This window comes from Eucyclogobius newberryi, unplaced genomic scaffold (genome assembly GCF_026437365.1).
Source record: "Eucyclogobius newberryi isolate DKJ021-1_F unplaced genomic scaffold, fEucNew1.0.hap1 SCAF_13, whole genome shotgun sequence".
NCBI lineage: Eukaryota > Metazoa > Chordata > Actinopteri > Gobiiformes > Gobiidae > Eucyclogobius > Eucyclogobius newberryi.
The window spans coordinates 18,675,519-18,698,641 of record NW_027315757.1 but is presented as its reverse complement, the minus strand read 5'-3'; the positions used below and the strand labels follow the sequence as shown (position 1 = coordinate 18,698,641).

The following is a 23,123-nucleotide window of genomic DNA, read 5'->3' as shown; positions in this document are numbered from 1 at the left end:
AGAGTGAAGTGAGAGTGAAGTGAGAGTGAAGTGAGAGTGAGAGTGAGGGTGAAGTGAGAGTGAAGTGAGAATAAAGTGAGAGTGAAGTGAGAGTGAAGTGAGAGTGAAGTGTCTCTGTGTCGGCCACTGTCCAGGTTGTAACCCGCCTAAGGCCCAAAGTCACTGGGATAGGCTCCAGTCACCCACGACCCCGAAAGGGAAAAAACGGTGCAAAATGAATGAAGAAGTAGAATTAACAGTGCTAAACTTATAAGTAGTATAAGTAGTATTAACAGAACCAAAAGTATAAGAAGTATCAACAGTGCTAGAATATAAGTAGTATTACAGGTATAACTAGTATTAAACGACTAAAAGTATAAATGGCAATAAAAGTACTAAAAGTAAAAGTTTTATAAGTAGTATTAACAGTACTGCAAGTATAAGTAGTACTGGTAATAAAATTAGTAAAAGCATAAGTAGCAATAAAAGTATAAGTGGTATTAAAAAAACAAAGTATAAGTAGTATTAACCGTACAATATTATTAAAATGACTAAAAATATAATTAATATTTACAGTACTAAACGTATACATTTCTATTTTACTGTACGATAGGGACACGCGCTGGAATAGTTTTTTAATTCAACTGTTTTTGACTTTTTTCGGCTGGATTTGAGCGTTTTTTGTTGCGTTCGTTGTGTTGTTGTGACGTGAGCTAGCTCCGAGTGAGCCCACCAGCCCCCCCCCGCGCCCTCCGGCCGCGCTAAAGTACGGCGTGTCGTCGGTACACGTTTATATACACGTTTATATGAAAGAGGAACTTCACGAACGATCGGGACACGCACTGGAATCGCTTTAAATTAACTTGTTTTGACTTTATTCGGCTGGATTGAGTGTTTTCGTCGTGTCGTTGCGATGTGTCTTGGCTCTGAGTCCCCCGGCCCCGGCCCCGCCCCCCGGCTCCGGCCCCGCCCCCCGGCTCCGGCCCCGCCCCCTGCCCGGCGCCGTACCGCGTTTCCACAAAGGAGGAACTCATGAAACTGCGGAGAACAGTCGTCTTACCCGGAGATCGTCACGTTATCCCGTCGCAATACTGACCTAACCTAATACTGATGTAGAAAAAGCTTCAGCTGTAGTCATCTGGACTCAGTTTGAAAAAATAGACGTTTCGACTCTATGGGTCTATGGGTTACGAGCGCTTGAAAAGAGATCCGACCAGTGGCTACAAGAAGAAAGTGATAGACTGTTTACAAAGGCTGGAAAAAGAGGAAGCGATAGACCGGCCTCTGTATTACAGACTGTATCCTGGGGAAGCCATGCCCTGCATTTATGGCCTTCCAAAAATACACAAAAAGGATGTTCCACTCAGACCCATAGTGTGCAGCACAGATTCCATCACCTACAATGTGGCCAAGCATTTAACAACTATATTGGCTCCGCTTGTGGGGAATTCGGAACATCATGTGGAAAACACGCACAACTTTGTGGATAAAGTGAAACATCTCCAACTGGACCCAGATGACCTCATGGTTTCATATGATGTTGTGTCCCTGTTCACCTGCATCCCGACCTCTGATGCAGTAGCAGCAGTGAGGATCAGACTGCAGGAAGACACCACCCTTCAGGAAAGGACCAAACTGACACCTGAACACATATGTAAACTGTTGGACATCTGTCTGAACACCACTTACTTTCAATTCCGGGGACAATTTTACAGACAGATTCATGGCTGTGCCATGGGCTCGCCCGTCTCTCCCATAGTGGCCAACCTGTACATGGAGCACTTTGAGAAGAAGGCACTGTCCTCATTCTCAGGCATAGCCCCAAAACTGTGGCTCCGCTATGTCGATGATACTTTTGTAACAATCAAGAAACAAGAGCTGGAAACCTTCTCTGATCACATCAATGCTGTGGACCCACATATCAGGTTTACAAGAGAAGACGCTAAGGAGAATCGCTTGGCCTTTCTTGATTGTTCCACGATCAGAGGAGAGGACGGGAGACTCCAAATAGAAGTATATAGGAAACCTACACACACGGACCAGTATCTGCTCTTTGGTTCCAACCACCCACTACAGCACAAGCTGGGGGTGATCAGAACCTTACAACACAGAGCTCAAGGTGTGCCCACCAGCTCAGAGGGCAAGAAGAAAGAAGAAAAACATGTCCGAAATGCCCTCTCAGCCTGTGGTTACCCCGCTTGGGCTCTCAACAGAGTGAAGAGAACCAAGAAGCAGGACAAAAGTGAAACTGAACAGAGAAGGAAGGGTGTTTCTATCCCTTATGTGTCTGGCCTGTCGGAAAAACTGCAGAGAATTTTTAGACAACACGAAGTCCCTGTTTATTTTAAACCAGGAAACACTTTAAGACAAAAACTGGTTCACCCAAAGGACAAGTTGCCGACTCAAAAACAGAGCAATGTAGTTTATTCGATCCAATGCAGTGAAGAAAGTTGTAAAGAACGTTACATAGGTGAGACGAAACAGCCTCTACACAAGAGGCTTTATCAGCACAGAAGAAATACTAGTTCAGGACCTCAGAGTGCCGTGCATCTCCATCTTGAAGCCTCTAATCACTCGTTTGAAGACGGTGAGGTGAAGGTTTTAAGCAGGGAGAAAAGATGGTTTGAAAGAGGAGTCAAGGAAGCTATTTTTGTTAAAAAAGAAAGACCTTCTTTAAACAGAAATGGAGGGCTTAGGTTTCATCTTCCTGTTATTTATAATGGGATTCTGAACCCCTGGAAAGGTAAAGGACATTCAGATGCTAATCAGGTACTCAGGGTGGTTGAGCCAGGGTCTCACAAAGACAAAGAGGATTCTAATAGCCCATTAAGATTCTGAATAGGCTAGCTCGGTAGATACAAGGGGGAGTTTCTGTTGAAACAAACAACTCTTTCTACTTCAGGAAGGCTCCTCCCAATGGGCGGGTCTTACCACAGAACAGTATTAATATCGGAGTTCTCGACCTAAATTCGGTTATTGACAATGACTCTTGGATGAGAGTCGAAACGTCTATTTTTTCAAACTGAGTCCAGATGACTACAGCTGAAGCTTTTTCTACTATGGAACACGCCTGGACGAATGAGGGATTACACCGACTAATACTGATGTGCAATTCTGTCGTATGTGCAATTACTGTGAAATTCATGTGCAATTCATGTGCAATTACTGTGAAATTCATGTGCAATCTATGTGCTGTCGTGACACATATTCATGTGCAATTACTGTCGGGATCACATGCAATGGTATTTATTTATTTATTTGTCTATGGGAGTTTTTATTTATTTATAGGAGATCTTCTACTGAAAGTGTTTTTCAGACTTCCTATAAGTGATCTGTTCTTCTGTATCTACCTCTGGATCTACCTGCGTTGCACCAATGAAATTTCCCCATGTGGGACAATAAAGGAATATCTTATCTTATCTTATAAGTAGTACTGTTGATACCACTTATACTTTCAGTATTGTTAATGTTAAAAGTCCCCCGGGAAAGTACTACACATCCCACAATGAAACAGGGTTCATTGTAGTTCCTTAAGGCCCGTATGCCGTGTGTTTTTCCATTACTGTTTTTGCCATCACTGTGTGAGGAGCGGAGCCCAGGTTCGTTGTCTTTTATCCTGCCCTTTTTCCTGCCTTTTTATCTTGCCCTTTTATCCAACCTTATCCTGTGTGTATAGGTACCGTGTGCGTCCATATGATGTGAGTATTGTTTGTAACCATGCATGCATATTAAAGTTCTATAAGTTAGAGCGCAGATGCTTGTTTGCGTGCCTGTTAAAGTGATAGCGCGCGGCTCTGCTCCACCTGTTACTACCTACAAATAGTTCTTAAATTCTACACATGCATGTCCATAATCCAATCCTCTGCCCTGTATGTTTCCTGGTAAATAGTCCCTTATGTATATTTGTGCAGTTTACTTTGTATAAAGTTAAGCTTCACCTGTAACCACTTATAAGCTATGGCTCCCTCTGGTGGTCATTTAATGTAACTACACTATGGCTCCCTCTGGTGGTCGTTTAATGCTATTACACTATGGCTCCCTCTGGTGGTCACCGAGTGTAACTGCATCAGGGCTCCCTCTGGTGGTCGCCGAGTGTAACTACATGCCTTTATCCATATTCAATGCAACCTGTTTGTGACTGTTCCTGACACAGTTTTTATTGTTTTTCTTTCAGATAACCACACACACACACACACACACACCCTCGCACCTTTCCTCTCAACCCATCTGTATATAAGATAAGATAAGATATTCCTTTATTGTCCACACATGGGGAAATTTCATTGATACAACGCAGGTAGATACAGAGGAAAAGGACAGATAACAGAATATAGGAAGTTTAAAAAACACTCTTAATAGAAGAACTCTTATAAACAAAAACTCCTATAGACAAATCCTCCCATTTCCCAACAAGGGATGGAGGGGGAAAATTAGGATGTCCGCCGGGATAACGTGACGATCTCCGGGTAAGACGATGGTTTCCCCCTCAGTTTCATGAGTTCCTCCTTTGTATAAACGCGCACCAGCGGCGGTGGCCAGGGGGCGCGATGGGGCCGGGGCGGCTAGCTCGGAGCTAGCGCACATCGCAACGACACGACAAAAAACACTCAATAATCCAGCCGAATAAAGTCGAAAGAAGTTGAATTAAAGCGATTCCAGCGCGTGTCCCGATCGTACAACTAAAGTAGAAAAAATATTTACAAAATACAAAAGATAAAGCACACTAAGTGTGAAAAAAGTGGGAAAAAAGAGCGGAGCGTTGCACCGGGCTGCCAGCTGGACCGGCGCCTTTGTGACGTTATATATCTTATATAGACCTCCTCCTCCCAATGTTTGATCCCTCAATAAATGTTCAAAGTGTGAACTGGAGTTGTCTGTTCCTTCTGACCGAGGAAGACTCAGCTGAAGATTTATCAATAATCAGTGCATACCGGACGCACATAGTATCGCACAGTTAATACTACTTATACTTTCAGTACTGTTAATACTACTTATACTTTTAAGTGCTGTTGATACTATTTATACTTTTAGTCATTTAAATACCACTTTTACTTTTAGTGCTTTTATTGCTATCTATACTTTTAGTATTTTTAATACTACTTATACTTTCAGTACTATCAATGCTACTTATAATTTTAGTACTTTTAATACTACTTATTCTTTTTGCACTTTTAATAATACTTATACTTTTAATGCTGCGAATACTACTTATACTTTTAGTAACAGAAACAGTGAGTGAATAAAAAATGCTATTCTTTCTGAAGATTCTATGTATTTTCTAAAAACACTGCATTCGATATAAACAACTTTCTTAATCAAGAGTATTTTTGTCAGAATGAAACAAAATAACAAAGTACATGTTCATACAAAGTCAGCGCTTTAAAGACACTGTTACCCTGATACTTTACAAAAGTGTACTTACTGCAGAGCGATCCTCCGAATGCTGCTGACCACTGTGTCCTTCTGCTTTTATTCTCTCCTCCCCCAGTCCTGACTCCTCCCCCAGACCTGACTCCTCCCCCAAGTCCTCTGTATATTCACTCAGAACAAAGGTCAGATCTGGGTCAAATAAGTTATGTTTGGTTTAGGTTAAGATGAGTCTGTTGAACATGAACGGAAGAAACTGTGCTGCTTTTAACATTTACTCTGTTTTACATTTACTTTTAGTACTTTTAATACTAATTATACTTTTAGTACTTTTAATACTTCTTACAAGGATGAAGTGGTGTTTCCAACTTTAATCAGAAGCATGTTTTTAATATGACTTTCACATCTTTAAAATTGGAGTCTTTGCCGAGACTATGATGAACAATGGAATATTTCATTCACATCTTTGCCTTTGTTAAAGTACTTCACCTTTGACTTCATAAGTGCTACTGCATTTCTGCTTTTACTCTCACAGAAGAAGTCACATCTTATTTGCTGCAAGAATGCGGCTGTTTTTACTTTCAGTTTCGTTTTGACAGACCCGCTCTCTCCTCCCTCTCCCCTCCTGTCTCCGGTCCTTTTACTGTAAATGCTCCGTTTCACAGAAAGAGTCTGGCCCCTGGTTCACCTTTTCATACGCTCCAAAACAGACAATGATTATATTTATCTATCGTGATGATCTTTGATTAATCAATTAGATCAGATCAGGTCAGATTAGATTAGATTAGATCACAAAAGGCCTGTTTTTATTGAATGTGACTCAGACAAAGATAATTGTATTAGACTTTTTTCATCTCATTTAGAATTCTCTGAGTCTTTAAGTCGCTGCACTCACAATAAATAAATCATCTGTTACGTAAGTGCGGATGGTTCAATGTTCCAGTCCCTGCTCTTAATTGTGATTATATCTACACATACATTTTTACATATAGAATAGATATAAATGTATATTTACAAACACATTTATATTTAAGTTAATATTAAATCCATATTAAAGGAGAACTTTGACAGTGAAGACAATGTTATTGAGTAAAAACAACTGTAAATGAACACGGAAATGGAGCATCTTGTAGCTCCATTTCCGAGAAATGCAACTGTTTATTAGAAAAGTCCTTCTGAGTGGCCCCTCCTGTTTCTGTGGCCCCTCCTGTTTCTGTGGCTCCCCTTACTTCTGTGGCCCCTCCTCCTCCCTGGCCAATATAAACGATGTGTTCCGTCTGAGCCGCAGTGACTTCAGGACCGACAGTTTCATCTGTACCGTTTTGATTTCTTTGCTGACCTTCAGACACTTCAGAAGAGCTCAAGCTGAGGTCAGTGAACGTTTATTTATAATTGTTGTTGTTTTTTGTCGGGCAAGATTCTTGTTGTAAAGCAAACTTTCATGACCTTCTGCACTTTCTGACAACAAATGTAAAAGTGCGATGAAAGCAGTGGCCGGGGTCAGGGGTCAAGGGTCAGAAAATACTTTCACTCAGGTCCAGTTTTATGCCACTTTTATATTACAATATAAAGACTGACATATTAAACCATTTGATTATATTTGTTATCAAATTGCACACTGGACTCAGACTTTACTCTCTTCACTGAATGCAGCGATGTGATTGGCTGCTGCAGTGCGCACGTACAGCGTCCTCTCGTTGCTCTAATGAGCTTAATATTTACATTTTTCAAAGCGAACTGCGCTTCTTTTACAGACATTACGACTGATTTAGCAGTAAAAACGTTCTCCAGCCGCACTGTTATCTGACGCACGGAAGTGACGCACGGAGCGCACTCACAGCGCGCGGCCCACCGGCATCTTTACATTTAGATGCGTCTAAATTCATTTCCTCGTTTCCATGGTCATGATTCAGAATGTAAGAAAACACACAATTTTATATCTTTACACAGTGAAGAGAGAGAGAGAGAAGAGGGAGGGAGAGAGGGAGGAGAGAGAGGGAGGAGAGAGAGGGAGGAGAGAGGATAGAGGGAGGGAGAGAGAGCAGGAGAGAGGATAGAGGGAAGGAGAGAGAGGGGAGAGGGGGGAGGAGAGAGGGAGGATAGAGGGAGGGAGAGAGAGGGGAGAGAGAGAGAGGGGATAGAGGTGTGAGAGGATAGAGGGAGGAGAGAGAGCAGGAGAGAGGATAGAGGGAAGGAGAGAGAACAGGAGAGAGGGAGAAAGGAGAGAGGATAGAGGGAGGGAGAGAGGGAGGGGAGAGAGAGAGCAGGATAGAGGGAGGTAGAGAGGGGGAGAGAGAGGATAGAGGGAAGGAGAGACCAGGAGAGAGAGAGGGAGGAGAAAGGAGAGAGGGAAGGAGAGAGAGAGAGGAGTGAGAGGATAGAGGGAGGGAGAGATGTTTCTTAACCTCACTGACACAGGCTGCACTGCTCGTTCTCCGTAAATGAAGGGACGACACGGTGGCGCAGTGGTTAGTGCACTTGCTCCTGGGTGGAGCCTGGGTGGTGTTTACGTGTTTACATCATGTGTTTCATGTATGTTTATTAACATGCATTGTCCAGACCAAATAAATATAAAATAAACTCCCAGGTTTCCTACAGTGAGGGGCAGAGGTCAAATCATGTTCACATTGTTATATTTTATGAACAATCTTGCTGGGGATCGAAAACAAGAACATTAGTTTATTGATTTGGGACGCTTTGCTCGACTGTAAACAAAGGCAGTGATGGCGTGTGAACCTTGGCTCCTCCTTCTCCTCCTTCTCCTCTTTCTCCTCCTTCTCCTCCTTCTCCTCCTTCTCCTCCTTCTCCTCACGAGACAAAAGAGCCACAAACAACAAAAAGCTCCAAAGTGGGATTAATAATCACACTGTATCTCCCACAGCAAGTCACAGGGAACTTCAAATACTGTGGTTAATGATTAAGTGTCACAGCATTAAGTTTAACACTGACAGAGGGATTGTCTTCACTCTGCTGCCCCCTGCAGGTCACATGCCTGTACTTGTGTGTTTTCTGTGTGGTGTATCTGCTCTCTCTTGTGTGTCTTATAATTAAAAATCATATATATATATATATATATAAAACTATATATATATATATATATATAACTATATATATATATATATATATATATATATAACTATATATAACTATATATATATATAACTATATATATATATATATAACTATATATATATATATATATATAAATATAGTTTATAATATAGTTTTATATATATATATATATATATATAGTTATATATATAACTAATATATATACATATATATATATATATATATATATATATATATATATATATAACTATATAACTATATATATATAACTATATATATATATAACTATATATATATATAACTATATATATATATAACTATATATATAACTAACTAATAATAACTATATATATATATATATATATATATATATAACTATATATATATATATATATATATATGTATATATATGTATATATATATATATATATATATATATATATATATATATATATATATATATATATATATATATATACATATGTATAGTTATTATTAGTTAGTTATATATAACTATATATATATAACTATATATAACTACTACTACTACTACTACTAACATATATATAGTTATATATATATATATATAACTATATATATATATAACTATATAACTATATATATAACTAACTAATAATAACTATATATATATATATATAACTATATATATATATATATAACTATATATATATATGTATATATATATAACTATATATATATATATATATATATAGTTTTATATATATACATATGTATAGTTATTATTAGTTAGTTATATATAACTATATATATATATAACTATATATATATATATAACTATATATAACTACTACTACTACTACTAATATATATATATATATATATATATATATATATATATATATATATATATATATATATATATATATATATATAAGTAAATATATAAAAAACTCTTTCCATTTCCAAGCCATTCCTCCAGTTTGAGGGTCACAGCCCCAAGTGCTCCGATCACTACAGGCACCACCGATACCTTCACGCTCAAGGCCTTCTCCAGCTCCTCTCTGAGGCCTTGGTATTTCTCTAGTTTCTCATGTTCCTTATTCCGGATGTTACATCCCATAGCACTGCAATGTCCACCACCACCACTTTCCTCTGACCCTTGTCGACCACCACTATGTCCGGTTGGTTCTCCATTACCATTCTGTCTGTCTGTATCTGGAAGTCCCAGAGGACCTTGGCTCGGTCGTTCTCCACCACCTTTGGAGGTGTTTCCCACTTTGTCCTTGGGGTCTCCAGCCCATACTCTGCACAGATGTTCCTGTACACTATGCCAGCCTCCTGGTGATGGCGCTCCATGTATGCTGTCCCTGCCAGCATCTTGCACCCTGCAGTTATGTGTGGGATGGTCTCAGGGCCCCCTTTGCACAGCCTACACCTTGGGTCTTGTCTGGTGTGGTAGGTCTGGGCTTTTATTGATCTGGTGTTCAGGGCCTGCTCCTGTGCTGCCATGATCAGGGCCTCTGTGCCGTCCTTCAGACCAGCTCTTTCTAACCATTGGTTGGATTTTGTGATATCAGCCACTTCAGTTATGTTCCGGTGGTACATCCCATGTAGGGGCGTGTCCTCCCATGTAGGGGCGTGTCCTCCCATGATGGTCCCTCCAGCACCTCATCATCCTCTGTTCCCCATTGTCTGAGACATTCACTGAGCACGTCATCTGTAGGAGCCTTGTCCTTGATGTACTTGGATCTGGGACGTTTCGTCCTGGATAGTGGCTCTCACGCTCATTAGTCCTCAGCCTCCTTCCTTACGGCTAGTGTACAGTCTCAGGGTGCTGGATTTGGGATGGAACCTTCCATGGTCAGGAGCTTTCGTGTTTTAACATCTGTGGTCTGTATCTCCTCCTTTGGCCAACTGATTATTCCTGCAGGGCATCGGATCACTGGCAGGGCGTAGCTGTTTATTGTCAGGAACTTGTTCTTGCCATTGAGCTGCTTCTGAGGATTTGTCTCACTCGTAAGTATTTGGCCATAGCCGCTTTCCTTGTTACCTCTTCGAGGTTGCCATTTGCCTGTGGGATTCCCAGGTACTTGTAACTGTCCTCAATGTCTGCTATTGTTCCTTCTGGGAGTGAGACCCCCTCTGTGTGAACTACCTTCCCTCTCTTAGTCACCATCCGCCCATACTTCTCTAGTCCGAATAACATTCCAATATCTGAGCTGTAGATCCCACACGCTCTTAGCATACAGCTTCATGTCATCCATGTAGAGGAGGTGACTGATGGTAGCCCCATTCCTGAGTTGGTATCCATAGCCAGTCTTGTTGATTATTTGGCTGAGGGGGTTCAGACCTCTGCAGAACAGCAGTGGGGACAGCATATCACCTTGGTATATGCCACATTTGATGGTCACTTGTGCAAGTGTCTTGCCATTGGCCTCAAGGGTGGTTTTCCCCAACCTCATCGAGTTCCCTATGAAGGATCTTAGAGCCCCATTGATGTTGCACAACTCCAAGCATTCAAGAATGAAGCCAGGAGAATATAGATATGGATATATATCTATATATATATATCTATATATATATCTATATATATATATATATATCTATATCTATATCTATATATATAGTAAAAAAAAATGTTTTCATTGCTCCTTAAGTGTGTACCTAATTACCAAAGCTAATTCCTGGTTTGTGGAAATCTGACGATGCCAAATTCTGCATGTTGATATGACATATATAAACATGCAACTTACTTTGTTTTTCTTTTTTGTTTTTCAGGTTAACGAGTTATCAAGTATTCAGAAAAATAACTGTTCTTCAAAAACCCTGTTCTTCATCTCCAAAATGGCAGAGAGTGATCTTCCCAAACGTCTTCCCGATGCCATAAAAGCTCGCAGCAAACCAGTGAAGTCTCAGACCTGGGCACTGCCTGTCTATCAGTTTCCTCTCGTGGATGAAAAACTTGAAGTCCCAGGCTGCAGACGGTTTAGATTTGGAGAAGATTCCACAAAAAACCACCGCACAATAATGGTGATGGGAGCAACTGGAGCAGGAAAATCCACTCTGATCGACGGAATGATCAACTACATTCTAGGCGTCCGCTGGGAGGACGATTATCGCTTCAAACTTGTCAGAGAAGTTCAGAAAGGAACCCAAGCTGAGAGTCAGACCTCAGAAGTCACCGTCTACAAACTGAACTACCAAGATGGCTTCCAGGTAAAGTTCTCGCTGACGATCATTGACACTCCAGGGTTTGGAGACACCAGAGGGATCGAGAGAGACCAACTGATCACAGAGCAGCTTCGTAATCTCTTCACATCTTCATCTGGAGTCATTGACATCGACGCCGTGTGTTTTGTAGTCCAGGCCTCTTTAGCCAGGCTCACACCTTCACAAAGTTACGTTTTCGACTCTGTGCTCTCCATCTTTGGCAAAGACATCGCCGAAAACATCCGCGTTCTGGTGACGTTTGCAGATGGACAGCGCCCCCCGGTTCTAGACGCCATCATCAAATCTAAAGTCCCGTGTCCGATTGAAAAGGGAGCTCCAGTCCACTTCAAATTCAACAACTCTGCTCTGTTTGCCAGCAATAAGTCGTCCGCAAAAGAGCAGGATGAAGATGAGGAAGAGGAAGGATTTGACTACATGTTTTGGAACATGGGAAACAAAAGCATGAAAAGGTTCTTTGTCGCGCTGAATAAAATCCAAACCAAAAGTCTGACCATGACCAAAGAGGTGCTGACGGAGAGAAAACAGCTGGAGAACCTGGTGGAGAACCTGAGGACGCAGGTTCAGGTCGGTCTCTGTACGCTGGAGCAGATCAGACAGACCTCACAAATGGTAGAGACGCACAAGGCCGAGATCAGCAGGAATAAAAACTTTGAGTTTAACGTCACTGTCACCGAGCCCAAGCAGGTCGATATTTCTGGAACAGGAGTCTATCTCACCAACTGTCAGCAGTGTCACTACACCTGCCATGACAACTGTGCTTATGCCAGTGATGCAGATAAAGTACACTGTTGTGCCATGGACAGCAGTGGGAAGTGCAAAGTGTGCCCCAACAACTGCATCTGGAGCGTGCATTTCAACCAGAAATACAAATGGGAATATGTACAGGTGACAAAGAAGGAGACAATCCAAGACCTGAAGGAGAAGTACGACATTGCCAAAGACGCAAAGAACATGGTGGAGGCTTTGCTTGAAAAGATGGAGGAAGACTATGAAGATGTCCAGGTGGAGGTGACTCAGCTGATCGATCAGTCCTCCACCTGTTTGAACCGCCTGAAGGAGATCGCTCTGAAACCAGACCCTCTCTCTGCTCCAGAATACATCGACATGCTGATCAAAGCAGAGAGATCAGAGGCCAAACCCAACTGGCAGCAGCGGGTCGACTCCCTGATGGCCATGAAGGAGAAGGCAGAGTATATGGCCAAAGTCAAGGAAGGAGCCCCTCTTCTGGAAAGGGTCAAGCCTCCGACACGGAGCAAACCTAAAGGATTATTCCAAAGGATGATGGGATGGGGCTGAGAGCAGGGCCCAGTCACACCAAATTAAATATAAGTCACATAATTTCTATCATGTGACATCGCTCCTTATGTTCCTCAAATTAAATGTTGCTTGTGACCTTTAGTAAAAATGTAAAAATAAATGACTTGTGAAGTTTGTTCACCAATAAAACCCAAAAGTTGTGATCATTAAATCTGAGTTCTTCTTTGGTGTTTTGGTATCCAAGTGTTATATTACTGCCACCTACTGGAGTTGCACATCTTAGACTGTATTGTTTATTCCCCCCTATCTAAATCTGAGTTCACCTGGTGTTAGCGACAGACCTTTGTCTGCATTTTCCTAACATCAGTAGCCTAGCAACGACAGGTGGCAAGTATCTATGACTACACCTGGTACAAATACATGGGACATATTTTATATAAATAATACTAAATATTTGTGTGTACTGTACTTGTTTATGTAATATAATTCCCAATGTGGGACCAGGACGGGACATGGACACTCAGGAGGACCCCTCATTATCACAGTAGAGACCCACATTGCCTAGTATGAGTCTGGTGTGTGTTGGGCCAATGGTGCAGATCCTCAGCCTTTCTCCATGTGTGGACAATAAAGGCATATCGTGGTCTGCCCCAGGGCAGATGTGGCTACAGAGGTATCTTACACCAGTGTGTGGAGAGTGGCACAAGATAATTACAAGTTTAAGGCATTTTTATTACCATCACACTGCCCCCTCAGGGTAGAACGTGTACAATGATATGCTCCCTGGTGTTCAAAGGTGGAACTTCAGGTGATTGATTTTTTCATTTTTTTTAAAGTGAGACTTTAAACGTCTCATACAGTTTGCTTAATTTACTCTTTCACATAGATTGTTAAACCGATGATTTAAAAATATCTGCAAATCAAAGTGAGCATAAACATCACATAAACAGTTTTTGTCTAAAAGTAAAATAATAAATACAGTGCCACCTACATTCAGCGAGGCTGTATTAACTTTACCTTCAGCTGCTGCTCTGATAATGACGACTTCAACTCCAGTGGAAGTGTAAAAGAACCTCAAAGGACAACTTTAATCATGACACAAGCAAAATGTTCATAAACATAACACAAACATAAAGTAATGAGTCCTGGTCCAGTTCCGGTCCAGTCCCGGTCCAGACCCGGTCGAGTTCCGGTCCAGTCCCGGTCGAGTCCCGGTCGAGTCCCGGTCCAGACCCGGTCGAGTCCAGGTACAGACCCGGTCGAGTCCAGGTCCAGTCCCGGTCCAGACCCGGTCCAGTCCCAGTCCAGTCCCGGTCCAGACCCGGTCCAGTCCTGGTCCAGTCCCGGTCCAGTCCCGGTCCACTCCCGGTCCACTCCCGGTCCAGTCATGGTCCAGTTCTGGTCCAGTCATGGTCCAGTTCTGGTCCAGTCCCGGTCCAGTTCTGGTCCAGTCCCGGTCCAGTCCTGATTCAGACTTGGGGGGACGAGCTGAGCAGCAGAAGCCATTGTGTGAGGGACATTTTCTTTTCTTGACTCTGAAACGAAATAAGAGAAAAACCTTGAAAAATCAAACTTTAAGGACAAATATTATATAATTTATTTCTATTGTTATTGGCCAATTCAAATTCCTCTTGAGAAATATAGTTTGGTATTTCATATTTTAGAACAAAAACAAAACGAGTGACTTTCCACACCAGGAAATGAGTTCAGGGCTCCATCTACTGGCAGCAGAGTGAATTACATATTTGAGCGAAGAAAAATATCAGTGGCAAACCACAGGCTAATGCAGCCGAGCACTGATCGTGATTAGAAAAGCTCAAAACGAGACTGGAGATGATTTATGGACTTAAAAACAGAAGATTCTCAGAGTCACGTAATGGAGGAGATACAAATCACCTTCATTACAGTTGTGTGCTTAAATGTGCATATCGGGGAGAGCTAGCTTTTATTTATTTCCCCATAATAATAATAATAATAATAATAATAATTCAGAGCATTTTATGCTCAGCAGGAAGAGTGATGTTATTATGCTAATAATGTTAGTTAGCTTATGGTCACAGCTAAATTGGCTCTGAGACTCGTGAAACGTGCTCATAAATTAATCGTGGTGAATATTTGGGGTGCTGGGAATGAAATTTGGAGCTGTGAAGAGTTTAGCATGAGCCAGGTCTGTTTGTCAAGCTTCAATACAGTAAAAATCTGGTACAGCGCCTGAACTTTACTAAAAATATAGAATATGTGTCGTTAAATGAGTAAAAGCTTTTGCCCAGAAGTTTACCCGACGTTCAACGCTCATGTCATTGATCACTTAGAAACTCGCCGAATCCGTAAAGATTTGAATGACCCCGGAGCCACTCCCATGTATATAATAAAGTGAATAGCTCTTAGCATTAGCTCTTAGCATTAGCCTGTAAAAAACAAAAGTTATTCATAATCAAGAGGTGTCAGCTGGTATTAACCATCACAGTATTCTGAATTTTAGCAATGGTGAGAAAGGACATTTTCTCCTGCAGAGCTCAAAACACAACTAAAATGTGAAAGAGCTCCTGGAATCTAATAATAAAAATCAACGTCTACAACTTAAAAAGATAAATATTTGGTTTGTACCCAACATCTAAAAGACGATAATAGTTGTAGAAAAGCAGATAAAGAACGTCACACTGCAGCTACGCTCACATTAGCTTACATAAGCTGAACTTGTCTTAAATAAGATGTTCCTGAATACATCTGTTGAGGACATTCATTGTTGTATGGCACTAGCATTTCATGTCCCTAAGATCTAATTTTAACTAAATTGATGGTTTTAATCTTATTTTTTCATTATATTCTATTCCAGGGGTGTCAAACTCACTTTGGGTCGTGGGCCGAACAGAACGTAAAACATAAAAAAATAAAAAATATAAGAAATAAATGGCTTTATACAGCCTAGTAATAGCTCTCTGTGGACACTGATGCACAAACCTGTAGCAGGTGAAAGACTGAGTCCATAATCATGCAGCAGCAGGAACAGGAACATGGACTTTTGATGTGATTTCTGATGTGAAATGTTCATATCACAGACATGTTTCTGCTCAAACTCAATATGAGCTCGCTATTTTCATAGTTTAAGCTGATCTTAGTGACACATTATTCATGTAGTGACTCAAATGAGGTCATTGTGTTTGTGTTCACAGTCACATTAGTGTGGACACAGTCATGTTCATACTTTATTACACGCTGACCTGTGTTTTTACCTGTGGCTCCTGATCTGTCCAGGCATGCACTGGTTTGAAAGTTTTCCTCTCAAAGCATAATCATAGAATATTGTTTTCTTGTTGTTAGCTCCACATTAGCATCACTTTTAGCACAGCTTTAACGTCCAAACCACACGTCTCTTTCCTCGGTCAGACCTCTGTCAGTCTGTAAAGTGCATGACGCGCTTGTGCACTTCTCAGCCCTCGGCACTTGCTCCAGAGCAGCGCGGGGGAGGGGCCGCAGCGGCAAAGGATTGTGGGACATGTAGTTCTAGCGATATAAACGCTATATATCTTTCGGAATTAAATATAAATTATAAATGGTCGGCGGGTCGGAGTAAAACGTCTGGAGGACTGGATGTTTGACACCCCTATTCTATTTTATATAAAAACAAACCAAAGCCCTAATCTTAACCAAATAAACAATTCTGCACAGTCCCCCCTCCCTTCTTCCACCCTCTCACCTGCAGCTCTGTGCTCTGCTCTCTAGCGCCCTCTCTCTGCACGCACAGCAGACGCACACAGCCACTCCTGGGGTAACCTTCCTCCACCTGCAGCTCACACACCACAGAGGCGCTCTTCAGGAACACAAGGCAGCGCTGGGACGGGCGCCAATCGATCGCGAAACTGAAATGTCCCAAAGATAAGACAGAAACATTCAGGAGGAGAAACGACACAAACAGAAGAATGAATCTGAATAAATGTTTCATGTTCACGATCCCGTCGGTTGAGGATGGAAGGGCATCTGGTTGTACCTGGAGCGTAGAGCCTGGATCTCGGTCAGAAGCTCGGCTTGACCGTTGTAGTTCTGAAGAACCTCCAACAGAACTGAGCCCAGATCAGTCCAGGATCCAGAAGCCGAGTCCAGCAGCCCACAGGCTTCTTCACCCACCTGAACACAAACCAGGTCTGAACCAGGACTAAATCAGGTCTGAACCAGCACTGAACCAGGACTGAACCAGGTCTGAACCAGGTCTAAACCAGGTCTAAACCAGGTCTGAACCAGCACTGAACCAGGACTGGACCAGGCCTGAACAAGGTCCGAACCAGGACTAAAGGTCAGTTGGTAGGTTAAGCAGAGCGTTTTACCTCCAGAGTGAAGGTGTCGTTCTGATCCCACTTTACCCTGAGCCTCAGAGGGTCCAAGTCCAGACCAGAACCGGTCTCTGAGCCGGGATCCGAGCTGGGACTGATCTCCAGACTGAGCTCGGACGGACCCAACGACAGAAGCTTCATCTTCATCAGCTCCTGCACCAGCGACACCTCCATCTGCAGACTGTTAGGCCAACGCTCTTACTCAGATCGCAGATCACTGGCTGCAGGAAATTGATCGAAAAAATCTAATAGGGACAATATTCCTAGATTTGAGTGCAGCCTTGGATGTTTTAGACCACAATATTTTATTAAACAAATTGACCTGTTATGGATTTGAGTCATCAGCTTTAAAGTGGACTGAAAGTTATTTAAATAATCGAGATTATAGAGTCTACTTTAATGGTAGCTATTCTGACGTTGAGGGGATGGGTTGTGGAGTTCCCCAGGGCAGTTGCCTTGGCCCGTTTTTATTTATTATTTTCACCAATGACTTTTCATCTATATTAAAACATGCAACCATGGCCATATATGCAGATGACACTACATTATACGCCTCTGCACCAACAGCAGACAAGCTTAGTAACATCTTGCAGGAGGAGTTGAATGCAGTAGTTCAGTGGATCCAACATAATAAATTAGTAATCAATATTGAAAAAACAAAATGTATGTTAATTGGGTCACAACACATGTTAAAAACAATACCTACACTACACTTAACCGCTGGAGCGACTGTAGTTGAACAAGTGGAAGATACTAAATTATTGGGTGTAACTTTAGATTCTAAATTAACATGGAACAGTCATATAAACAATGTATTGAGGAATATGGGGCGGAGTATGGGCATGATCAAACACTGTAGGAAATGTATTCCAAAATGGTTAATCAAACAATTAATTCAGTCCTTAACACTTTCTCAGTTAGATTATGCATCTGTTATTTGGTCAAACACATGTGAAAATAATTTATACAGGTTGCAAGTAGCACAGAACAAAGCGGCACGAATAGTCTTGGGTTGCCCATACAGAACAAATGTAACAACAATGCACAACGAATTAGCCTGGTTGACGGTCAAAAGCAGACTGAAGTACTATTTATTAATATTTATTAGACATGTCATTATAACCAAAATTCCAGCAGTAATTTATGATAAACTGACTTTTTTCTCAGATACTCACAATTATGAAACTCGACAAAGTAGAAATATAAGCTGTGTGCTGCCAGTTTGCAGAACCAATAGAATGCAGTGCTCTGTTGGTTATCGGGCCATAGTTGCATGGAATGCATTGCCTGTTTTTTTGTTGCTTGAAAATAACAAAAAGTTATTTCAAAAGAAGTTAAAGCTTTTCCTTTTTACACAATAGTGCGCATCAGGGATGGAGTTAAGATTTAATTACTAATTATGGGAATGATAGTGGTAGTATAACTAATAATAATATTATGTCATTGTTATTTTTCTTGTTTTGTTTTAGTGAATGAGCTATTTACTGCTGTTTTCTTTTTCACTCTGTATGTATATGTATGTATATGTATCTGTGAGTGTATTTATATATATGTATATTCTGTATGTATGTAGGTAGATATATATAATACCTTGGGCTTTCGTGTGTGTGTGTATGTGTGTGTGAGGTATGTGTGCGTTTGTTTAGAGGTGTGAGTGTGTGTGTGTGTGTGTGGGGTATATAAAGAAATGTATGTAATGAATTTGTGGAGACCCCAGGAAGAATAGCAACTGGTTTGCAGGAGCTAATGGGGATCTTAATAAACTAAACTAAACTAAACTAAACTAAACTAAACTAAACTAAACGCAGGGTCAGTTTGTGAGGAGACGTGTAAAAAGAGCTCTAAAACACATAGATGAGGTCACGCCGGGCCACACGCGGTGCTGAAGGTCACATCGGGAGCTGATCCCTGTGACGGACGAGCGGCACGTGAGGAATATCTGGACTTTTTTTCATATTTCGATATTATGTCAGTCCTGCTTTTGTCATCGTGTGTTCTGGGACTCTCCTGTTGCGGACTGAGGTCAACAATGTGCTACAGACGGTCTCAGACTTCACAGCTATGTACTTCAAACTCCAGCCATGGACACAATTAATGGATACCTCTTCCGGCCGCAGTAAAAAAGGTCATCACAGAAAATTATATTTGGACTTGAATGAAGATCTGAAGACTGAACCCACCGCGATCCTAAACACATTTGACACCATGGACTCTGATCATGTGACCCGCTTACTCGTCTCTGATTCGCTCCCAGTCGACCATGTGACCCGCGACGACCTCGGCCTCGGCACGGAGCTGCTGCAGCTGCCGCTCGCTCTGCCGCAGTGCATCGTGGGCCGTGGTGCGAGCGGCCTGCAGCTGGTCTCGGCGCGCGCCCTGACAACGGACAGAATCACAGTTGGTAAGTTGCATTATTTTAAATTGTTGCTATTTTTTTACACTTCAAAAAACCCCACACTTTAACATCCATCAACTAACTAACTCTAACTAACTAAAATACAGATAAATCACAAAACATTTCAAAACAATGACGAAGATGATGAAATTCCAGTTCTATCTTTTAACTTTTCAAACCAGATAAAGGTTATTTGAAGTTACTACTTGTTCTACTTTTTGAATTACAGATGTTTTATGAATATTAAAACAATCTAAATCGAATTTTTAATTTGCCAAAAACCCCAAAACATTTGTATTACCTAAATATCATTATTGTAATATAGTGAGTTCTGGGCCTCGTCAGGGGTCGCCGGTGACTTTGGGCCTTCGGGGGTTCACCCTGGACAGGGCAGCTCGGGCAGGGACAGGGTTGTTTAAAAGGGTCTAAAATGTCACGATGCCCTAATCTCAAATGGAGGCGGAGCTTGTGTAACTGTTTTTGACTCTATTGACATTATTCCGCCCACTTTTTCCTCCTTTCCCAAGTAAAGGCACTTCCTGTCCAGCTGGAATGCCGTTGGTTTAAATGGAAAACGGGGGAAAAGTCTCACAGCTAAAACATGCTCTGAAGTAGATTGACTTGTGTAAAATGTCCAACGTTCTCGTGACCAACACCTCAACACTGCACTTCCCTGGGCCTAAAAACGCCTTTTCAGTCTGTGTAGAACTTATTTTTATAGCTCTGTTCACTAATACAACCGTAAAGAGGATTATGTGTAATGGCGGTGCCCGGGCGGGCTTCTGGAATAAGGCGGACCCCTGCAGCACCTGTTTGTGGAGCGTCTGCAGCAGCTGACTCAGTCTCTCGCGCCGCTCGTGGATCTGTTGGATTTTCTGGAGCTGAGTTCTGAGCAGGTTTTCGGTTTCCTCCAAAGACGCTTTGTACTGAAGCTTCAGGGCCTTCCAGCGGCCCCGGGCCCCACCGTCTGCAAGCAAAACAGTCACAGATCACAGGTAAAACAACAAGCAGTTACCTGGGGGGGCGGGGCTGTTACCAGGGGGGGCGGGACAGGGCAGGGTAAGCAGTTGCCTCGCAGATTTCAGCTCTTCCATCAGAGACACCACAGAGTCGAGGACAAAAAGCTGCCTCCACAGAACCTTCTGGACTCTGCGACTGTCCTGAGGAGAGACATTATTTTGTATTAATTATATCGTAACATGTGTGTTTAAGGTTATTTATCTTGTTTTCTCTGCATCGATCTCTCCGACAGGCACGGGGAGGCGTTTGAGATCGGGATGAGGAAACGGGAGCTCCCGCTGTGGGTTTGAGAGCGTTAAAGAGACGAACCGTGAGAAAGAGCACCATCCTGGAGGCATCGACCGAGTCCGTTTGCTCCGAGTCGCCGCAGACGCCCAGCAGCTGCGGATCACAGCTCTGCAGCAGCCTGGACACACACATTTACACATGGACAGAGATCAGAGGTCACAGGCCAAAAGGAAACCATAGGAACACTGTATGACAGTAACAATCAGACTGATGAGCTGAACTTTAGATCAAGGCTGGAGATTAAAGACATTCGTCCTGCTTCGATTAATTGACAGAATCAGGAAGTATATATGACATATGTTAAACTACTCATTTCACTCAAACTTTGTCAAGATTTTACTCAACATATTTCCCCCCCGTTTCACAATTTTTGGGATGTTGATAAAAAATGAATAGCCGATAGCAATGTCCAGTATTGATAAGATAAGCTTTCATTTGTCCCACAATGGGGAAATTCCAGTGTTGCAACACAAAGTAGGTACAGAATTGGCTTTGTTATACACAGTAATCTGATTACTGTAATCCAACACTGGGTACATGGCCAGTAAAACTCCCAAACTCAAATAACCCATTAATTAAGTGTGTGTTGAATGTGATTTTTTTATGGAGGATCATTTGTTATCTGATTAAAAGATTTAATGCTGGTGAATTTATCATGTTTTTTTCTACTGGATCTACTTTGTGGTTCTATCGCAGGAGATTTAACAGTTCAATAAACGCATTGAAAAGATGATGGTGACGACAAGAACACTCCTGTTTACGATGAAAATAAGCTTCACTCTCGCGTCTGGATGAAGTTAAAAGACCGCGAGCGGCGCTTAAAGGCTGAATAATGTCTTAAAATCATCCTCGAGTGCATTTTCTCTATTTAACGCGACAAACGTGAGATATTTACAGAATAAAAACAAAGGTTCTTACGCGCGGACTCGGGCGGCAGCCATTTTAGATTTCAAAACGCCGCTTTTCAAATAGCGCTCTGATTGGTCAGATTCCAGTGACGCTGATGCCGTAGCAGCCAATCAGCAGAAGCCTTCGATTCGAGTATTTATTTTTGTTTTTGATTTGTTATTACATGATCTTGAATATGAGGATAATACAGTCAATGTATTTATAAATATACCACACTAGCATTCTGTTACTTTACACGATTTTTATTTATTGTTGACAATATATTTATCATATTTAGGGGAGCATTTGTGTTAATATTAGGGTTTTGTGATGTTGATTGCTAGAACTATATAATTTTTCACATTTTTCTTCTGTCAAATGTTTGTCTTAGATTATGTATTAATTTACGATCAGGGTAAAATAACGTTTAGGATTAGGTTTAGAAACCATTAATTTAGTCAAAATTAGAGACCCAATGTAGTGCTTTTGGGGAATGTCTTTTTTGAAGTGCTCAACAAAATTCACTGTCAATTTATATTCCCGATTAAGTAGATAAAGAGATAGGACAAATCTGTCTGACAAATATTCAGCAGATATATTATTGGACAACTTTACGAAGACTTCACGATGAAATGGAAAAATGTGTGTTTTGTTATTTTTACAAAGCAAAGAAAATAAGACATATCCTCTAATGCAGGTGTAACAAGCCAAAACCTGCTTTTGATAAATAAATAATTACAGAATATGTCCTATTCGACTGCAGCACCTTTTCATTTGTGAAAATAAAAGTTGGTTATGTGTCTAATCTAAGTCTGGGTTTACACCTGGTTTAGTCCTGGTTTTGACCTGATTTTGACTGGATTTTGACCTGGTTTAGACCCGGTTTAGTCCTGGTTTAGACCTGGTTTAGTCCTGGTTAAGTCCTGGTTTAGACCTGGTTTAGACCTGGTTTAGTCCTGGTTTAGACCTGGTTTAGACCTGGTTTAGTCCTGGTTTAGTCCTGGTTTAGACCTGGTTTAGTCCTGGTTTAGACCTGGTTTTGACCTGATTTTAACCTGGTTTAGACCTGGTTTAGTTCCGGTTTAGAGCTGGTTTAGTCCTGGTTTTGACCTGGTTCATTCCTGGTTTGTGACAGGTGGCTAAGCTCCGCCCCTTATCCTTCTTATGCAAATGAGAGCTTCTCTTTCAGATCTGAGCCTCGTGGATTTAAACACATCAAACCTAGAAAACATCTACAGCTAAGAATTTACACAGAATAATTCACTTTTTGAATTTGAAAACTGTCTATATCGTCTCTATCTTCTCTGTGAAAATGC

The 23,123-nt window shown here is 41.4% G+C and overlaps 2 protein-coding genes across 3 annotated transcripts; one reads left to right on the top strand and one right to left on the bottom strand.

Moving 5' to 3' along the window:
- The first annotated feature begins 6,649 nt into the window (after window positions 1–6,649).
- LOC140358133 (uncharacterized) lies at window positions 6,650–13,061 on the top strand. The gene is made up of 2 exons (XM_072442806.1): window positions 6,650–6,716; window positions 11,179–13,061. The coding sequence occupies exon 2, from the start codon at window positions 11,245–11,247 to the stop codon at window positions 12,925–12,927; it is 1,683 nt and encodes a 560-aa protein (XP_072298907.1). The 5' UTR covers window positions 6,650–6,716; window positions 11,179–11,244; the 3' UTR covers window positions 12,928–13,061.
- Window positions 13,062–14,150: 1,089 nt separating this feature from the next.
- On the bottom strand, window positions 14,151–21,908 carry LOC140358132 (uncharacterized). 2 transcript variants are annotated; one of them, XM_072442803.1, is made up of 9 exons: window positions 21,838–21,908; window positions 20,941–21,037; window positions 20,627–20,771; window positions 20,421–20,578; window positions 19,450–19,592; window positions 17,211–17,397; window positions 16,877–17,013; window positions 16,586–16,748; window positions 14,151–14,423 (listed from the first exon to the last, which is right to left on the bottom strand). In XM_072442803.1, the coding sequence occupies exons 1-9, from the start codon at window positions 21,858–21,860 to the stop codon at window positions 14,358–14,360; spliced, it is 1,119 nt and encodes a 372-aa protein (XP_072298904.1). In that variant the 5' UTR covers window positions 21,861–21,908; the 3' UTR covers window positions 14,151–14,357. The 2 variants fall into 2 exon arrangements, with proteins under 2 accessions (XP_072298904.1, XP_072298905.1); XM_072442804.1 differs by having other exon boundaries at window positions 20,648–20,771.
- Between the last annotated feature and the right edge of the window lie 1,215 nt (window positions 21,909–23,123).